Genomic DNA, 20,426 nt, shown 5'->3' with positions numbered 1-20,426 from the left:
AGCTTGTGTTATGGGTACTAGGCAACGGATATACATACATATTATAGATCGATAGACATATAAATACATATTTAAACGCCCAAGACCTAAGCACAACACCAAATGCTCATCACATCGATGTTCGTCTCAGTCGGGGATCGAACCCGGGACCCATGGATTCGCAGTAAGGGGTACTAACCACTAGACCAATGAGTCGTCATGTCACGTTCACGTCACATTTCACAACCAAATTTCAGCAATCATCGTACACTTGTAGCCAATAAATTGTAAAACAGTAATAAATGTGCAGTTTAGTTTTTCATACATTCATAGACCTTAACATAACATTCTCGTTTCCGATAAAGTCCAAAAGGTCAATAACAATTATATTATTTATAGGTAATAGAATTGTCACTTAGATTTAAGTACCCTTAAATAACTCCTATACCCCTAATTTTATGTTTTTTTTCCTTTTTATGGCTCTGGCACGGTTTGTGCATTAGCCAGCGTCAAGTATAAGATTTTTATAATTCTTGTAATTTGCCATCCTCGGCCTAGAACGTATTGCTACGTTCTAAACCTTCACAATCTCCTTTCTTAGGTAGCATACTCACTGCTTGCCTTAGAAATTCAACCGTGCCCTCCATGTAGGTACGGTTTAAGCACTCGCCCGGTACCGCACAACCCTCCCAAAGGCCGAGAACAAATTTAAATTAAATTAAAACTTGCCCTCGAACCGGGAATCGAACCCGGTACCCCTCACCTAGCTGCCACTTAATAAGACCGCTAGGCTATGAGGCCCTTAAATAATTTTATGTTAGTTATAACTTATAAGCCAATTGACACCCAGCTTAAAACAAAGAGCTTCATTTATTTGAACATGCCTTCAACAACCGCCTATTAACTCTCCAGTGAAATTTGTATCTTTCTAATTAGTGTTCACAGGATTTATTATACGTTACCAAAAATCTACCTAAAAGAAATAAAATATCAAAGCGATAAAAAAATGGCGCCAAAGATAGTGCAGCCACATATTAGTCAAAATTGGAATATGTTTGACTATGGAATTAGCGAACTAGTAAATAATAATAAAAACTCCTTGGCATACTTCGCGGTAGTGAACTGTATCGTAATGAACAACTACGCTATTTTTTTTGAGCAATGATATTATGTTTCTTTTAATTTATATGTTCTATGATTAAAGTACATATTTTTACACCTTGATGTTCATAATTCGACAAAAACGAGAATAGATAAAATATAATATTAATATTTCAATCATTTAAAATTTTAAATGAATATGCACGTTTTTGTTCTATTAAAGTGCTTTTCCTGTAAGTAATAAAAATATTTTTGCTTACTTTAAAGCAATTAACTTTAGATGAATCTTATACTCAGAGTTCAGTTGGTGGTGTTAACATATAGTGTATAATTATTAAAAATACACGTAAAGCGTTTATCACCATTGTCATGTTATATTGAATTACGAACATCAAGCCAATTCTATAATTATTTACGTTAACACAGAGTATAAAAAATAAGATTTTTTTGTTTGTATTGCTTATTGTAGCTAAGTGTCACAGATACTACATTCGAAATCCATTTCTACTCTATGGTATATTTGGCATATTTTAGACAATCTGTCCTTGAGACCAAAATCTTAATACCATAATATTATTTAGATTTCTGTGTTGTTGCTATGAAATGAAAATTATTTTATACAAAACGTATTTTTAGACTCTGAATAAGCATAAATAGTAATAATAATCCAGTGGGGCTACAACCCGTCTTGGCCTCAAATTGCATCCGTTTCTTTGATCACTATAATTTCATTAACAAGTAAATGATCACAACTTCCGAAAGAAAACTGTGTAAAATACTTGGGAATACATCTTGATAGGAGACTCGTATGGAAACAACACATACAGAAGAAGAGAGAAGAAATCAACCTGAAATACAGAGGACTCCACTGGCTTCTTGGCAGAAATTCCAAACTGTCAGTAGATAATAAGCTACTCATCTACGAAATGCTCTTGAAACCAATTTGGACATACGGGATTCAACTATGGGATTCGGCGTGTGACTCTAACATAAGTATCATACAGAGGGTTCAAAATTACATCTTGAAACAAATACCCAACTGTCCGTGGTTTATAAAAACATCGGAGATTCATGAACACCTCAAAATCAGAACTGTCAAAGAGGAGATCAAGACCTGGAGTATGAAATACAGAAAAAGGCTAGAAATGCATCCTAATAAGCTTTCCACGCAACTAACCATACCGGACCTAATAAATAGGCTTAAAAGGCGGCAAATCCTAAGTCTTGATAGACACGGTTGAAAGAGAGGAGCAGTCTCGATGGAGATTTTGCTCTGAACGCCTAACAGCTCTCAACACATCTGCTCATAGTCTAGCTGACTGATTGTAAGATAAAGACTTATATATAAAAAAAAACAAAAAAAACAAGTAGATGATCAGCCTTCTATCTGGAATATGTCGACTTTTGGATTTGAGACATGCCGTATACTCACGATATTATAATTCACCTTACAAGCAAGTGTCAGATGGGCACATAGACATAAAGTCTATTGGTCCACCTCAGGGATGAGAGTCGCACGCTGAGGCCTAGGCTAATACTATATGTATAAATAAACAAATATTGAAATGTTTTTCATTATTATTTATATTTTTGCCACTTGGTACGTGTCTTTGTATATTTGGACCTAATTCATATTTTACTATGAAATTTCATATACTTACGTACTTAAAGTACTACGTTCCCCAACTGGGGCAGAGGGCATCCAGCGTAGAAATCTAGCCTGATCGGTCCTGGGCGCCTGTCTTAATTTCACTTCACATCAGTTTCCTCTGCAATGATGCCAGGTCTGTTTTGGGCGGCCATGTTTCATTTTGCTTCGAGGATTTCAGTCGAGGGTTTGCTTGGCAATGTGACTTGGATCCCACGGGTCGTATGGCCCATCTATTTCTAGTATCAGCGTTTAATAAACCTGTCAATTGGCACCCTGCATAGCTCCCGTAGCTGATATTTAGAGATTCGATGTAATTTCATATAGATACACATACTATCTTGTTTGCTTATGTTGAATATGGCATAATAATGATAAGGACATAACGCTTCAGTGTATTCGAAATTATACACTATTCGCTTAACCATAAAGTCTTGTTATAAATATTCTTATATATATTTTTGTTAATAAAAACAAATATTTTTTAAAAATTTATTAAAATAACCAATAATATACCTCAGACAATGTAATTAAAATTTAAAACTTAACGTTACAATGCACATTCATTTTAGATGATATATATAACTTTTGTTATATATCTCATCTAAAATGAATGTTTAATATATACATATAAAAATATTATAGCTATGCAGTTACTTTCAAAAGCCATATTTCCAGAAATAAAACAAAAGTACCCGTGAACCTCACAGGGTCTTAGATTTACATCGAAATATCTTTATAAACAAAATTTTTAAAATAACCCTAATTTTGGCCACAAAATAATACTCAAAGAAGACATTGTAACTAAACACCCTTAATTTTTCCCCATAAATCAGTTCCATCACCAGTTTTTTTCGCTCTTGATTCAATTGCCTCTTGAGGAACAGTCTTCAAATCATACGCCCATCCAATCTTGGCAAAGAAATCTATGAATAGTGTTGTTAAATTCAGTCCGTTGTTCCCAAGTTCGGCTGTGCGGTAATCCCAAGGGTATACGTGGTGGTAGTTATGAAAACCTTCTCCACAAGCAATAAAGCTCACTATCTTATTTTGTACGGGTTTTATACTCTGGTCGTATGGTTTGTTTCCCCAAAGATGAGCTGCGCTGTTCACTAAGAAGGTTGAGTTGAGATTCATGATGTAACGCAACAGGCACATATGCCAGGCGACCTTCAAGCTCTCGCCCCAACAGAATACTGGCACTAAAGTTGGGAGCAAAAAGCATACTGACCCAATAAATGGTATGGCGTATCTGAAAAACGTTTTACTATTATTAATACGTATTCAAGAAACACTTTCTACGTGCATGATTAAAATTATGGATTTAATTAGACTTTTAATTATTATAATTTGTTTTCTTAGATTATACGTGACCGTTCATGGCTATTGAACATGAAAAAAAAGTTATGATAAGTATGGCTTAATAGTAGATATGAAATTAAAGAAAATTACTTTTATACGTTACTTATTATTTTTTTTTCCTATTTAAAGTCAGTATAGTTAGTTTTTCATAGAGGATTATGAACATTTAACTGAAAATTAAAGATAATATATTATATATTACTTTTATCCTATGTGAATTTATATAAAAAATCGTATTAACGCAGTCATTAGCATATAGCATATCATATTAGTTAACATACATATTAATAAACTTACTTCCTCTGAAATATTAGTACAGGATTTGCATAGATGTCACTCATATCAATAAACTTGCCACGCTTCTTCACTTCTTCATGCTTCTTTACAAGCAGCCAGCCCACGTGGGAGTAGAAAAATCCACGAGTTGCATTATGAGGATCTGCGTCCGTGTCGCTATATCTAAAATATATACAGCCTTTTAAGTATAAAAACAGTAGCGGTACAACCCTTAACAAGATTTTATAATTTATTTTTATGTCCTGTATATAAAAAACAATTTCCTTCAAAAAGCATACCACTAAATTGTAAAAAAATCTAAAATGATTGTGAAAGTAGAAAGCCTGAATTAGTCAAAAACCGTTTTGTCGCGGTTAATTATCACAACAAGAGTTAAACAGTTTAAATAATATAAAGCTAAGTATAACGTCAAACTTATTTGACATCGGAGGCCATACTTAACGTTAAGTCTTTTTAAAGTGAAACGTGAAACTTTTATTACATCGTCTCAAACTTTTTCGTCTGTGTGTTGCATGTCGCGTGACGGTCGGCCGCGGAGTAGGGATAAAGTGAAAGGCGCTCGTCATAGCAGCCAAGGCCAAAATGGCGGCGCCTATAGTTCGCAGCAGCTATCCGTGTAGTGTATAGACTATTATTTAATATGTGTATATAATCTAAATAATTATTATAATTATGTGTATATAATCTAAATAATTGTTAAGTATTATGTATGTCGTACTCTCTAAGACACAGAGTTCAATAAAAATATTAGTTGGAGAATTAGTCTACTTTTATTATTTCCCATTATCATTCCAATTTTGCAAGTATAAAATTAAGATTGATAAAGCGATTTTTATACCCTTGGAAATAAATGGAATATTATTTCAAAAAAATTTAGTTAAATGTCTATAAAGTGAAAAAAAGTTTCACTTTTACCGTGGTTTCATAAAACCACACAATCCTTTTTTATTCTTATCCCTGATTCGTAAGTTCTTCAGATACACAAGGAAAAGTTTGCATGTGTTAGTAGGAAATAAACTAAATACTAGGTAAAAAAGCCTCAAATAACCATGACTTTTATGCCAGACAACGGCATAGTTATACAAATTTAAATTCATTATGAAATAGGTAAGTTAATTAGCGACGACCTTGAAAATAGTAGCTCTTTGATTTATGACAAAAATCCCGGAATCCGAATAAATACAATCAGTTTTACGCGTCTTTGTCGGTGTATAGAGAAATTGCACAAACATAAATAACATGGTATATCTACTTTTCAATTCAAATGTGCAAGTGTGTCATTGTCTTCGTAATTATAATAAAACTAGTAGACTCGGCCAAGCGTTGCTGTGGCTAAGATTTTTGTTATATTACATAGTAGTAAACTATTCAGGAGAAACGGCAGAAGAACACCAATCCACCATGCTTTTTTGGTGGTTATGCCATTAAATTGTAGCTTATGTGAAACGTTGGTATTTATTTTGATAAGGATCAATACCTAGGTACGAATAAAGAGCCTTTTATAGCGGTGGTATTTTAATAAAAAAAAATTAATAAAAGGACGCTTATTGTGACGTAACTATAGAAGATAGAGACATGCTGTCGTGACATTTTTTATAGATAGTGATATGTCCTGAAAATTTTTAATTTGTTCTATCATTAATAGTTTTCTCAGCGCACGCGATTGAAGGAAGTTTTTTGTTTATTTTTTTACACCTTGGGTTAGATTATTCAAGTTTTAGTAAGCATCCCTAATTTTTTTTAAAATAAAACATATGTCTATGCCTATGTCACTCGGGAATAGTGTAGCTTGCCAACGGTGAAAGAATTTTTTAAATCGGTCCAGTAGTTTCGGAGCCTATTCATTTCAAACAAACAAAAAACCAAATCTTTCCTCTTGATAATTATATTATAATTATAATTATAATAAAATAAAATTTATGCTGGCATCGTTCAATATCTTAAGACATGAGATAATATTATCTGTTTCATGATTATTTGTCAATCTAATTAGGCAAGTAGGTGATCAGCCTGTTGTGCCTGATACACGCTGCCAACTTTTTGGGTCTAAGGCAAGCCGGTTTCCTCACGATGTTTTCCTTCACCGACTGAGCGAATGTTAAATGCGCAAAGTCCAATGGTGCACAGCCGGGGATCAAACCTTAGAGATGAGAGTCGAACAGTGAAGCCACTAGTCCCACACTGCGCTGCGTAATTAATTATAAACGTTAAGAAAAGTCGTTATTGTTAATTATAATAATCTTTTTCTTGCCAGTTTTTGTCCGGTCTCTTAGGATTGTGGGTAACATAAACAATTATAGTAATATATGCCTTTACTTTTTTGTGAAGTATAATTATGCGGTCGAGGAATTTCACATCTCGGTCGCAAAGAGACTATCTAGACTTGTAACAATTAGGCATTCGGCCTACTCCTTTAAAACCACACCGGTTTTTTATGTATCATATTATATTATTCTGTAAATAAATACATTAAAAATAAAATAAATACGTTAAAAATATCTACACTATTCGGTAGTTCATACCAATCGGTAAAACACTGATTTCCTAATACGTTTGGCAGTAGGAAGATCATTCTTTAATCTATTCTATATTGAAGAATGATATTATATATATCTAATAATATGTTTTTCATAAAATTACAATTATATGAAAAACATACATCCCCTACATAATCAATATATATGTTGTTCAAATAAATTTTTATTTAAAACAGTTTTAAATTATTTATTTTTATTGTATAATCTATTAAAATCGTAAATAAAGCTACTGTCATTTAAAAAAATTAAAATTATTAAGTGAAAAGGTTTTTGTGAATATCAACCAATATTGCTATTGCGGAAATATCAAGGATATATTATGCACAAGTGGAAAAATGTATGGCTAAGTATATAATTAAAAGTAATGTGCTTAAATGGTTTTTTTCTAACATTTTTGAAATATTCATTATATCGCAGTTACGATATTTAACATTAAAATACCGTGTTATGTAATTTAATGTAGAATTAATAAAATTTTAGTTTAAGTAACCATTAACTTTTAATGAGTGACATTGTAAATCTCTTGTTGTTTCTGAAAACTTTCATTTCAAAATTTCAAAAACTTTTAAAATTTATTTAATACCGTTCGATTCATTATTCAATTATTAAATCACAGAAAACTTAGAAATTTTTCTCATTTACCAAAAGATAATTTACAACGTAATTAAATAATTGTTAAAAAAATGTAATGAAGTATATAAGTATATATAATTCTTGATAGTATTAGCTTATCTAAAGTGTACATTCATTTGATATTTAGAAACAATAGAGATACTTGTAAAATACAATATAAGCCGTCGCTCATTCCCGCTGTAACCAAAACTACATATCTACTAATAGTGGATTTACACAGGAAATAGTCCATTATTTTGCGCATAGCAACCAATTCTTCTACAAACATTGCATTACCTTCCAGCTTTGATATGATCATATTATTTGTAGTCGTGCTATCACGACAAAAAACATCAATACCAATTTCCAGCAGTTGACTAAAAGACGGTTCTGAAGGTCAAAAGTGACAGCATATGCTTATAATATATATAAGACATGTATAATTATAATCATATAGCATTTAAAAAAAGGAATAATGGAATTCTCACCTATGGTGCATGCGATGATCTCGTACCCAGTCCATAGCTGTGTTCTGAAATGCCAGAGTGTTCATGAACATTAGGATAATCTGTAGGGGCATTTTTGCCTTGTATGCTCTGTGCGTCCAGAGTCGGTGAGCCCCCGCTGTCACTCCAATATTCGCCAGCACAAAAAGAGTGAAATCTGTTAAAGTTTAGTAAAATTACAAATTACTCTTGCAAAAACCATGGCAACAAGTCCTTATATATATCCCAATCGCTATACAACCTTTTAGGTCTGAGCCTCAGATTTCTGTATCTGTTAAGTGATCATTTCTAATAGGCAAGTAGGTAACCTTCTGTGCCTGAAATACCACCTAGGTGTAAGGCCAGTTTCACGATGTTTTCCTTCATCGTATGAACGAGTTTTTAATTCTGTCAGAGACCTTTGGTGCAGAGTTAAATATAAAAGCTAGCTACCTAAGAAAAATTTTTCCTCTTTCCTCTTGTTAGATTACTTACTAAAAAATATAGTTGTCCACATAGCTTGAGTGACAGCCAGGTACAAGCCATACAATGCTGCAATGTGACCGTAACCAAATGTGAGAATATTCATATAAACTATTTGGAACTTCCGAGGTGCAGCCTGTGGTGCTATTAGCTTTTCGAAATTGGGCTCTGTGGGCTCTAGACATCTTTCCTCTGTTGTATTTGGCGGCATTTTTTAACTGTGACAAAAATGGTATTATGGTATTATACTTGAAGTGATTGCTGTATCCGTAAAAATGACCATAGTAATTATGATTCGTGAATTAAATTGATATAAATCTTTAGCTTCTAAAGGCTTCATATTTTGGAAATATTCTAGAATTGAAATCGGTAAAGTTTTGAGATATTTTTTCTTGAATATGTCTTTTTGATACATAAACAAATATTTTAATTTATTTAAATGCTAATTATTAACACTATTAACCTACATATTAATAAAAATAAATAAAGAGTTTTGTCCACTGCATTCCGATACTTATTCGTTGAGTGAGGAAAGTACCAGCTCTGGGTTCACCAGTAATGTGTATCAGGCGCAATCTGAAGTCTGAATTAGAGCCTGTGTACTTGAACCAAATGGCCCAAGAGTCTCTACTCCAAAGAGAACAAAATCAGAGTCGGGAGAAAGACAATCTTGTATTTGAATTTATTTGTAAATTCATACCAATCAACAAATATAATATATATCAAAGAGGAAAGCTCTTTGTGATATTAGTATAGATTAAAGGTAAAGATCACTCTTCCATGGTATATGGGAATAGGTATGTGATATTTTTATAATTTATTGTTCTAAATACCACCTGCCTACTAAATAAAAACCTTCCCTACAGAAAAATATAAAACATATAGAAAACATTTTTATTTACTAAAATTTATTAATGCAAGTTTGACTTACCTTTAATTATTTGCAATCTCTGTTCTTTAAAGCTGTTCTCTTAAAAACAATTTTATATTTTTGTCGAACGAAATAAAGTTTACAAAAGCTATTGATATACGTATACTTGCTCAGATGAGTATCATTAAGTAACTAAGTCTATACGAAAATGATTTTCGCGTGATATAATTTATAACTGAAATAAAAACTGTAATTAGTTAAGGAAATGAGCAAATGGTAAGGTATGGAAAGGCCATTTTCCACTAGAAAAAATCAATTAACGTCCGTCCAGTAATTCGAAAATAGTTTCAGTAACTAAAACAAAATTTTATTTAATATTAATGTTATTTACGTCGCGGTCAATAGGAAAGGATCTTCGAAGCTGGCAGCCAGATGTTGTTCCGGGAAACGGTCAGCAGGTGAGCAGGTAGCGGGAGTGTAGTTTTAGAGTTTAGTATACGTTATTAATTGTATACTTAACGGGTAGATTAACGCAGCCGTTCCTGACGAACGATAGTTATATTAGTCATATTTCATCCCGCGATTACGGTCGTGGTTCAGCCTTGCGATTCTGTAATTCACTTTTCGAACTCTCACAGCGGTTTTCGCAGCGGCGGTCGCGCTCAAATCAGTCGTGAAGCAGTCATTTTACGATTTGGCATTCTGATAAACAATAAACTACAAGCCCCCTCCGCTTGTCAAGACGTAATGTGAGATTGCTTAACAGAATACCATGAGATTCCAAAAATGACGTGAGTGACGAAGGGAGCGCTGTTAGTGCGAGGTGAACTCACGGATTAACAAAATCGTACGGCAGATATTGGTTCGAGCTTATAGTTTGGTCCTCCGAGAAGCCGGATAACCTGAAGAACACTCTACCCGACGATGCCGAGGAGGTAGATTTTCATCGGTAGTACACGCAAAGAGTTGATTTCACAGCATACACAAAGAGACTCGCCGCATCTGGTATTCCCATAATCGCAAGGACCATAATTTACGGTAAGTGCGCTAAAGCAAAGTCGTGAAAGGATCTTCCCGCGTGATCGGTGGTTTTAGAGCCGAGCCAATCGGCATGGTGGGCGTTAAAATCGTCAAGTTTCACGATTTCAGCGATAGTAACCCTTTCGAGCAGGTAATCTGTAGCCGTTTGAAGGTGCTTGATGAGTCGGTTAGTTTGCCAGCCAGAGATGAGATAGGTCCCTTCCGTCAAGCGTCCCGAGACGAAGAGAACTGATATACGTACACGGAAACTCCCGCCCGATAAAGATAAGAAATAGCACGGACGGCTTCGCAGTCTCTAAGTGAAAGTGGACAGCGTTGATGTTGGAGTTGATATGTTTTGACCTGTGGATAAGGGACAGACCTCAAGAAGTGCTATCAGGTCGAGGGCGTCACTTGTTAAACAAGTTTTATACGCTTGGTCGCATCGGCAAAACAACATTTTACAAAAAACGTTGGAATTAAATAAGTAGCTTATGGAACAGAACATGGAACTTGATGAGGAAATAATGCTACAGCCAGATTAAGAAACAAAGAAAATATAGTCAAAACACTCCCATAACAGCGATACCAGAACGCTCCACTGCTATGATAGATAAAGATAAGTTTAAGAAAACATAGTGGCGAGAATAGTCTTTCTCAAAATGATAATAAAGAGGTCCAGCGTCCTATATCACTCATGAACGAGTCTGTTTCGCCGAGAACGCAATCCCACGATCAAGGGATGCTCGCTGCATCATAGATGAAACGATGGAAACAATACAAGAAATCAGATGCAACTTAAACGCTCAAGGGATGGTGAGAGCTGCGCCTGATCTTTGTGACAAGAGACCCAAAGATATTGGGAACTACGCTCTTCGTATGGTGAGGAGGCGCAAGTTTATCTCATTAGGTAGAACACAATCCACAAGAACAAACATGTTGTTGATATGGATGCTACTACAAACATCATCAAAGACATGTATGCATGGTTGCATGTTGATGCATGGTTTTGATACTGGTAGACAAAGTATTAGCGCGGATAATTTACTATACAAACACTTGAATCAGTTACTACTCCATAAATGATCGACGATGCAAAATCACGGTTATTAATTGAACTGGACAATTGGCATCTTATCGTTTCGAGAAAAAGAAAGCCTTTTTTCTCGGGAAGGGGTAATAAGAGGTAAACATCAAGCTTTTGCACACGAACCAGTTGGTGTTTAGCCTTATCATAGTTCATCCATTGGGCTGCGTTTGTCGTGTCGTGGTGGAGGTCGACGTTCCTCACTTAGAAAGGCGCGCCAGTCGCCAGTCACGTGATTCGCGACTTGAGCGCCTGTAACCGGTGGATATGGGAGAATGGCTAAACTAGGTCATGCATGATCGTTTACACCTTGCATGACCTATACGTAGTCTGCTAGTCGTCTAGTTCTTGTACAGGGTCACCTTGTATATGATCATCCTTTTTTCAGGAGAACCTTCTACTTCCTTCTACTTCAGAGATGGTAGAGGACAAACAAGGTCTCCTTGCGAACGGCGGCTACATGTTTTAGAGGCACATGCAGCTAGTGTGTCCTTGACTCCTAAATATTTTTCCGGCTTTTACTAAAAAAAGGATACTTGAAGCATACCGGCGCAAGAAGATGGCGCCGATATGAGAACTGGCGTGCTCACTATGAACGAGGAAAAACACGTCATCGTTAACGAGCTTTTGTCCTACCGAAGGAAAGCGGCACCTTATGAGAAGGTTTCGCTGGGGAGAGGTTATTGCGGACAAAAGGCTCACCCTGATGTTGTACCAGGAGACGATCACAGATAGCAGAAAGGATCGGCAAATCTCGTTACCAGCGTGTAGTTTTAGACCTTAGTTTAAGTTATTAATTATAAACTTTACCATATACTCGTAGTTAGCCGTTCCTGTCGGACGTTAGTCTTAAGCTAGATTCGCCTTGAATTTGTAATTGACTAATAAACGGAACATTCAATAAATCCACTTCAAGTTTCTGCTCCTGAGTACGATCATGGTTCAGATCGAGCCATCGTACGCTTATAATATAATTTAACATTAGAAGAAATTATGGTATTCGATGGTACATCAAAAATAATATATAGCTATTATTGCCACAACGTTTTTTTTTTAAACAAAATTTTGAATATATCTCATTTGTTTCATTTTTGGAGTAAAAAAAAAATGTAAAAATTAATTTAAATTAATTTAAATAATTTATTATTTATTTATTTATTTTAATTTAATTTATATTTTCTCATTTTTTTCCAGGTTTGGAGTATTTTCCTTGGTAGTAGTATATTTGTTCTGGTTTTTTGATATATTAACTATGCGGAAACAATTATTAGAAATAAAAAATATTTTAAACAATGCTTTCAACAGAAAAAAAACAACAATTATAGCCACTATATATATATTTACATCGTTAATAATAAATAACGATTCTGCGAATAACATTTTTTATTCTAATTAGTACCCAGGATTACTTCAATTAACACATTTGGGGCATTCAAAGTGAAGAACTAAATTATTTCTAAACTGCCTTAATTTTCCCCCATAAATCACTACCGTCACCAGTTCTTTTCGCTCGTGCTTCTATCATCCCTTCAGGCACAGTCTTCAAATCATACGCCCATCCTATCTTCGCGAAGAAGTCTATAAATAACGTTGTAAAATTCAGTCGGTTGTTCCCAAGTTCGGCTGTGCGGTAGTCCCAAGGGTACACGTGGTGGTAGTTATGAAAACCTTCACCGAATGCAATGAAGGTGACTACTTTGTTCTGCACGGGTTTTATACTTTTATCATATGGTTTGTAACCCCAAAGATGAGCTGCGCTATTAACTAAGAAGGTGGTGTTCAGATTCAGGATATATCTGAAGAGGCATATGTGCCAGGCGATATTCAAGCTCTCTCCCCAATAGTAGACTGGCACTATAGTTGGGAGCAAAAAGCAGACTGACCCAATAAATGGTATGGCGTATCTGAAAAACGTTTAATCTTTATTGGGTACGTATTCAAAATAGTCTCCGTGCATGGTTAAAATTTAGTTTGCGTAGATTGTGCGTGGCCGTTCATGGCTATTAAACACTAATATCTATTTTATGATAAGTATGACGTAAAAGTATGAAATTAAAGATAAGTACTTTTATATTTATTAATTTATTTTTTATTAACGTTTTTTCCTATTTAAAGTCAGTATGTAGTATTTCATAGAATATTATGAACATTTATCTTCAGTTAAATGTTCATAATATTCATATAATGCTTATATATTACGTTATAAATTGTGAATTTACCTTATTCACAATATATAACTTAATTTACCATGCGAAAAGACCCTTACTTGGAAGGGCCCAGTGGGAAGAAGATAGAAAGGATGCCCACCAAAAACCTGGGAAGATGAATTAAAAGGGATAGCGGGGAAAAACTGGAAGATTGTTGCAACAAATAGGGACAAATGGAAAAATCTGGAGGAGACCTTCACTCCGTCGGAGGTCGAGTACTAGTGTAAAACTTAAAAGACATGGACTTACTGTAGTTATAGTGTACTCGAATGAAGGCTATTTTTATTTTATTTTATTATTGTGAATTTAAATAAAAAAATCGTATTAATATAGTTATATTGAAATTAACGAACCATATTATCACAGATTAGCACTATACGCAAACATGATTATGAAAAACTTACTTCTTCTGAAACATTAGTACAGGATTTGCATAGATGTCGCTCATATCAATAAACTTGCCACGCTTCTTGAGTTCTTCATGCTTTTTTACAAGCAGCCAGCCCACGTGAGAGTAGAAAAAACCACGAGTTGCATTATGAGGATCTGCGTCCGTGTCGCTATATCTGAAATATTACATTATATAAGCGAAAAAAATTGTATTACTGTAATATTGTTTTCATTATCTAGTTCAAATTTCAATTTGTCATTTATAACCAAAAAATCCAATCAAAAATCTTTTTAGTTCAGCCCTGCGATTCTGTAACTCACTTTTCGAACTCACACAGCGGTTTTCGCATCGGCGGTCGCTCTCAAATCAGTCGTGAAGCAGTCATTTTATGATTTGGCATTCTGAAAAGGTGGGAGCTTGTAGTTTATTGTTTATCGATGCGAAAACCGCTGTGTGAGTTCGAAAAGTGAGTTACAGAATCGCAGGGCTGGGCCTCATAATTCTGTATCTGCTTCGTAATCATTTGTGTTTGTTGTTGTAATAGGCAATTAAGTGATCAACCTTCTGTCCTTGACACACGCTGTCGACTCTTTGGGTCTGAGTCATGCTGGTTTCCTCACGATGTTTTCCTTTACGTTAAAAGCGCACGTAGACAGAATGTCCAGCACAAATGATGCACAGCTGGGATTCGAATCTTCGACCTCATTTTCTTATAGAACGGGGGGCAAACGGGAAGGGGGCTCACTTGATGTTAAGTGATACCGCCCATGGACGCTCTCAATGTCAGAGGGCTCGCGAGTGCGTTGCCGGCATTTGCAGGTAAGACAGCCGCAAGCTGAAGCGAGTAGGCCAACAACGCTCTTATAATCGCTTCTGTACTTGTACATATATGGAAATATATCAACATTTTATATTATAGGTCGGCAACTCAATGAATTATGAGGTCTATCGATGAGTGCTCATTTGCTTTTATGTACAATAAAACAAAGTTATTTCTATGTTAATAAAACATGTAGCCCAATAAATGAATAAAAGTAATTGTTTAGTTGCAATAACATTGATATTATATTATTAGCATCTATTATTATATACAACTCAGTAAAGTCAATGAAGTAGTTTTCCATAATAATTATACTGTTAATTATAGCATACTAGCGTTGCGTGTGCGCAACGGTTAGCAATTTAATTTCTCATAAATTATTATAATATAGATATTGAAGATGCTCGCGGCCTTGCCACGGTGACTAAGTATCTGAAGTTTCTACAATCACGCGGAATATTCGTGTAGCCAGTGTATTCGTTTCTGCTACATAAAAATAAAATATTTTTTTTTTCCCAGCTTAGCATGGGACTATAATGGCGGACATACGTACCTACTTCTTTAATATCAAGATTTAAGAGCAATGGTGCAATTGATTTTCCTCTTAAAACTAGGCTCTTGTCAACAGTCAGTCTTAACGTGCGCTAAAGTATTATAAGAGTTGCGTAATAATTGTGTTGGTGAGCTCATCATACATTTAAACCAGAAACATTTTTTTATATTTTCTTATAACTTTAATTTTATGTTAATCAATGTTGTTTTATTGCAATTATAAGCAATATTATTGTGAGTGAAAATATAATACAGTATGGGCGTCGTCGGTAGCAAGTCGTAATAATTCAAATTCGGTAAGTTATCTTTACCAGATGAAAAGATAACTTTAAGAATAGATGAACTCGCAAAAAACAAATACATAATTAAAAATTATGACGCTTTGTTTTCAAAAAGATAAAAATATTTTATTTAATCTATACTATTCTTTGAATTACTGATTATTTCAATTGTTGCCGAGTTGTTCAAGTGTTATAATCAAGCTATAGCAAAAAATAAATACATAATTAAAAATTATGACGTTTTTTTTGTCTTCAAAAAGATTTTTTTTTTTAAATCTATACTATTATTTTTATTGCTGAGTATTTCAATTGTTGCTGAGTTGTTCAAGTGTTATAATCAAGCTATAGCTTGATTATGACACTAATATAGTATGAAGGACAAGTAATGAAACGTGAAATTAGGGAAAGAAAGACTTAGGGACAGATATTTTTTTTAGGTCTTGGCCTCAGATTTCTGAATCTGTTTCATGATCATTTTAAAATCTAATAGGCAAGTAGGTGATCCGCCTCCAGTGCCTGACACACGCCGTCGACTTTTTGGGTCTAAGACATGTCGGTTTCCTCACGATGTTTTCCTTCACCGTTCGAGCAAATGTTAAATGCGCACATAGAAAGAAATTCCATTGGTGCACAGCCGGGGTCGAACCTACGACCTCAGGTATGAGAGTCGCACGCTGAAGCCACTAGGCCAACACAACGCTGTTTCATTTATACCACATAATAAACGACGCAGTTTTACTGATGTTATTTATAAAGTTTGACGGCAGCAATGGGTACGTACAACGTTGACAAAAGATTTTTGTTGTTGTTGTTTTCTTTTCACCCATGGCGCAGGTGACCATAGTCTTTCGACCATACTTGCCAACAAAGAGGATTTAGCGTTTCCGGCGGTGTGGTTAGTCCAAGTCAGTGTTGCAAGGTAAAAAATCGAAAGATCAGAAACGAATGGATTGATTTTTATTACTTAAAATAAGTATTTTGCTTTCATTTTTGGCATAGCCAGCTATTGTCGATAAAGTATTCTTTACAAATGTTTTCGTTGTGGAAACAAAATACACCAACATTGTTTTTTTACGAGTAAAGTTAATTAACAAGCACTCAGTTAATTATTCTATAAATGAAATTTATTATTTTTTCCTCATGTACCAATAGATAATGCAATTCTACGCGACAAAGTAATTGCAATTTCTTAATAAATATTAATAATCTAATAAGCGTTCATTGGATATCATATTTTGTCTTTGATTTTTTTTATAGAACAGAGAACAAACGGGCAGGAAGTTCATCTGATAATTAAGTGATACCGCAAAAGACACTCTCAATGCCAGAAGGCTCGCGAGTGCGTTGCCGGCCTTTTCAGAATTGGTACTTGGTTCTTGATGTACCTTAAGTCAAAATGGTTCGGAAATACTAAATCAATGTCCAAGTACTACAAATCTAAATAAAACTATTTACACCGACTGTGGAACTCATTGGTTTAGTGGTTAGTACCCCCTGACTGCGAAACCATGGGTCCCGGGTTCGATCCCCGGCTGAGACGAACATTGATGTGATGAGCATTTGGTGTTGTGCTTAGGTCTTGGGTGTTTAAATATGTATTTATATGTTTATCTATCTATAATATGTATCTATATCCGTTGCCTAGTACCCATAACACAAGCTTCACCAGCTTAGCATGGGATTAGGTCAATTGGTGTGAATTGTCTTTAAAAAAAAAAAACTGTGACGGTGGTTTAATGAAGTTTATTATCTGTAGTAACTTGTTATTAGTTATTGAAATCGGTAAAACGAAGTGAAGGTACGGAGTAGGTTCTGCTCCAAGCCTATGACATTTATAAAGAAAAATTAAGATAGGTAAATCAAGTATTTCTATTTTTTTATAGAAGGACCTACAGATAAATAACCCACCTATGGTGCATCCGATGATCTCGTATCCAGTCGATGGCTGTGTTCTGGAATGCCAGAGTGTTCATGAACATTAGGATAATCTGTAGGGGCATTTTTGCCTTGTATGCTCTGTGCGTCCAGAGTCGGTGAGCCCCCGCTGTCACACCAACAGCCGCCAGCACGAATAGAATATAATCTGTAATGAGTATGGGATTTCTACAACAGGAATATATGCAAACAATAGTCGCACGGATACACATTGTTGCAAGTGTGGAATGTTAAAAACATATTGTTTTTATATTCCAGTACATTGTTAAATATGCCTGTTCTGTAGGCGATTGAAAAAGATTAAATAATGCCATTACTTCACAAATTCTAGTATTAATTTTTGATTGACGTTTATAAGTGTACATTAAATTAACTAAGAACGATTATTTATTTATTTACACTTTATTACGTTATACAAAAACATACATAAAAAAGAAAACAGGTTACATAAGTTATAAGGCAACGGGCCTTATTTCTAACAAGCCATTTCTTCCAGGCAACCCGATTATTAGATTTTTTAAAATATTTCTTATATATAAAATTCTCGTGTCGCGGTGTTTGTGGTTAAACTCCTCCGAAACGGCTTGACCGACTCTCATTCAATTTTGTGTGCATATTGGGTATAACTGAGAATCGGACAACATTTATTTTTCATCCCCCTAAATATTAAGGGTACCTAGTCCACCCCTAATATTTTTTTTTTTAATTTTTAGATCATTTTTTTTACTTTTATTTTTTTATGATACAGCTTTATAAAATACATACAACCCCTAATTTTCACTCCTCTACGATCAACCCCTATTTTTTATTATAAATGATAAACATGGCAAAACGACGTTTGCCGGATCAGCTAGTAAACTATAAATTCGCGTTTATATATGTCAATGTTTTATTCATAATATATAATTGAAGAATAAGTTTATGCAGTCATCTGGACCATTAACGGTCACTCCACGGCTACCAAACGGCATGAGGTACGTTTACGTAAACCGATATTAAAAACAGTAAAAGGTTTTTACTTACTAAAAAATATAGTTGACCACATAGCTTGAGTGACAGCCAGGTACAAGCCATACAATGCTGCAATATGACCGTAACCAAATGTGAGAATATTCCTGTACACTATTTGAAACTTCCGAGGGGCAGCCTGTGGTGCTATTAGCTTTTCGAAATCACCTTCTGTGGGCTCTAGACATCTTTCCTCTATAGTATTTGGCGCCATTTTATCTGTGGCTGAAATAAAACAAATGAATATAGCTAGCAGCTAGGTGAGGGGTACCGGGTTCGATTCCCGGTTCGAGGGCAAGTTTTAATTTAATTTAAATTTGTTCTCGGCCTTTGGGAGGGTTGTGCGGTACCGGGCGAGTGCCTAAACCGTACATGGAGGACACGGTCGAATTTCTAAAGACATGCAGTAATTATAAAAAATGCTATACTTGACGCTGGCTAATGCGCAAATCGTGCCAGAGCCATAAAAAAAAAGTGTATATACATAATATATCCAAAGTATTAGATGCTGTCTTATAAGATTTCCTTACAGCGATAAGGAGTGACAAATATTTATCATGAAATATACGTGGAAATCCGTGATTCTCGGGTTTGGTTCCTGAGAAATACGCTTTGAGATTGCTTGGCTTTCTGGAAGGCCATAAATAATAATAATTCGAACAGATTGATGAGCTTCGGCACTTCCTCTAATAATAATGTTAAAAATTATAATAATTCTTGTTATTTCATGCAAATACTTGTTAACAATATTATTTTCTGCAGGATAATTGGAATCCAGTGTCGCTCTTAAGGCCAATTAACTCAAGGCCTTAGATTGTATCTGTTTCTGTGATAATTTTTCTTCATAAAATGCAAAATTTTCTGTTCATAATTCAGAACTCAAAATTCTTTATTTGTTTAGCTATGTACAATAGAATGCAGATTGAGGCCTCCCTAGTAAGTCAGAGACCAGCCTTGCGATTCTGTAACTCACTCTTCGAACTCACACAGCGGTTTTCGCAGCGGCGGTCGCTTTCAAATCAGTCGTGAAGCAGTCATTTTATGATTTGGCATTCTGATAAACAATAAACTACAAGCTCCCTCCTTATCAGAATGCCAAATCATAAAATGACTGCTTCACGAATGAGGATGAGTTACAGAATCGCAAGGCTGTGACAGCTTCGCTCTTCTTTAAATTAACAAAGTTTCAACAAAATAACCAACACAATTGGTTTTAAAACGAGGGTACTATAAAAATAATAAATATATGATGATGACTGATGATTGTGTGTGTGTGTGAAAGACGAAACAAATATAAGTGAAAGTGTGCATGAAAGAAGATGGATTAAGGAAAAAATTATGATAGAGGATTAAACTTGTTTCCTCGCTATGTATTCCTTTTAAGTAGGAAAAAGTGTTAATTGCGTATTTCGACTCTATTGGATCCTTAGTTGAGAATCGCAAAAGGCCACACGCTTTAATAAAAAAACATATTGAATGCTTAACATCAATAAATGTATACAAATAGATAAATAATGACAATAAAAACTTACATTTTCCTTTCCTTTCCCTACTACATGAGACACACTATTAATAATTATTTAACAAATATCGTATGTCGGGGATAGCTTTTTTAATTCTATTTATTAACATAAAAATTCACTACTGTAAAAATGTATTGCGTCTCTGAACATACTTTAAGAACTAAGACAATAGGAAAATTATTGCACGTTTTTGCATTATAACGAAATCCACAAATGTAAATTAAACA

General features: G+C 34.6%; 1 protein-coding gene across 4 annotated transcripts; it reads right to left on the bottom strand.

Moving 5' to 3' along the window:
- Window positions 1–3,206: 3,206 nt before the first annotated feature.
- Window positions 3,207–20,364, bottom strand: LOC125055873 (acyl-CoA Delta(11) desaturase-like). 4 transcript variants are annotated; one of them, XM_047658532.1, is made up of 5 exons: window positions 20,209–20,359; window positions 18,692–18,901; window positions 17,642–17,816; window positions 14,094–14,255; window positions 3,207–3,980 (listed from the first exon to the last, which is right to left on the bottom strand). In XM_047658532.1, the coding sequence occupies exons 2-5, from the start codon at window positions 18,888–18,890 to the stop codon at window positions 3,533–3,535; spliced, it is 984 nt and encodes a 327-aa protein (XP_047514488.1). In that variant the 5' UTR covers window positions 18,891–18,901; window positions 20,209–20,359; the 3' UTR covers window positions 3,207–3,532. The 4 variants fall into 4 exon arrangements, with proteins under 4 accessions (XP_047514488.1, XP_047514485.1, XP_047514484.1 ...); XM_047658529.1 differs by lacking the exons at window positions 14,094–14,255; window positions 17,642–17,816 and adding exons at window positions 4,388–4,549; window positions 8,025–8,199 and having other exon boundaries at window positions 20,209–20,357; XM_047658528.1 differs by lacking the exons at window positions 14,094–14,255; window positions 17,642–17,816; window positions 18,692–18,901; window positions 20,209–20,359 and adding exons at window positions 4,388–4,549; window positions 8,025–8,199; window positions 8,517–8,722; window positions 9,436–9,579.
- Window positions 20,365–20,426: the final 62 nt, after the last annotated feature.

The sequence above is a fragment of the Pieris napi genome, chromosome 14 (assembly GCF_905475465.1).
Source record: "Pieris napi chromosome 14, ilPieNapi1.2, whole genome shotgun sequence".
Taxonomy (NCBI): Eukaryota; Metazoa; Arthropoda; class Insecta; order Lepidoptera; family Pieridae; genus Pieris; species Pieris napi.
Note: the sequence above shows the minus strand (reverse complement) of the source record. Positions and strands in the feature narration are given on the sequence as shown.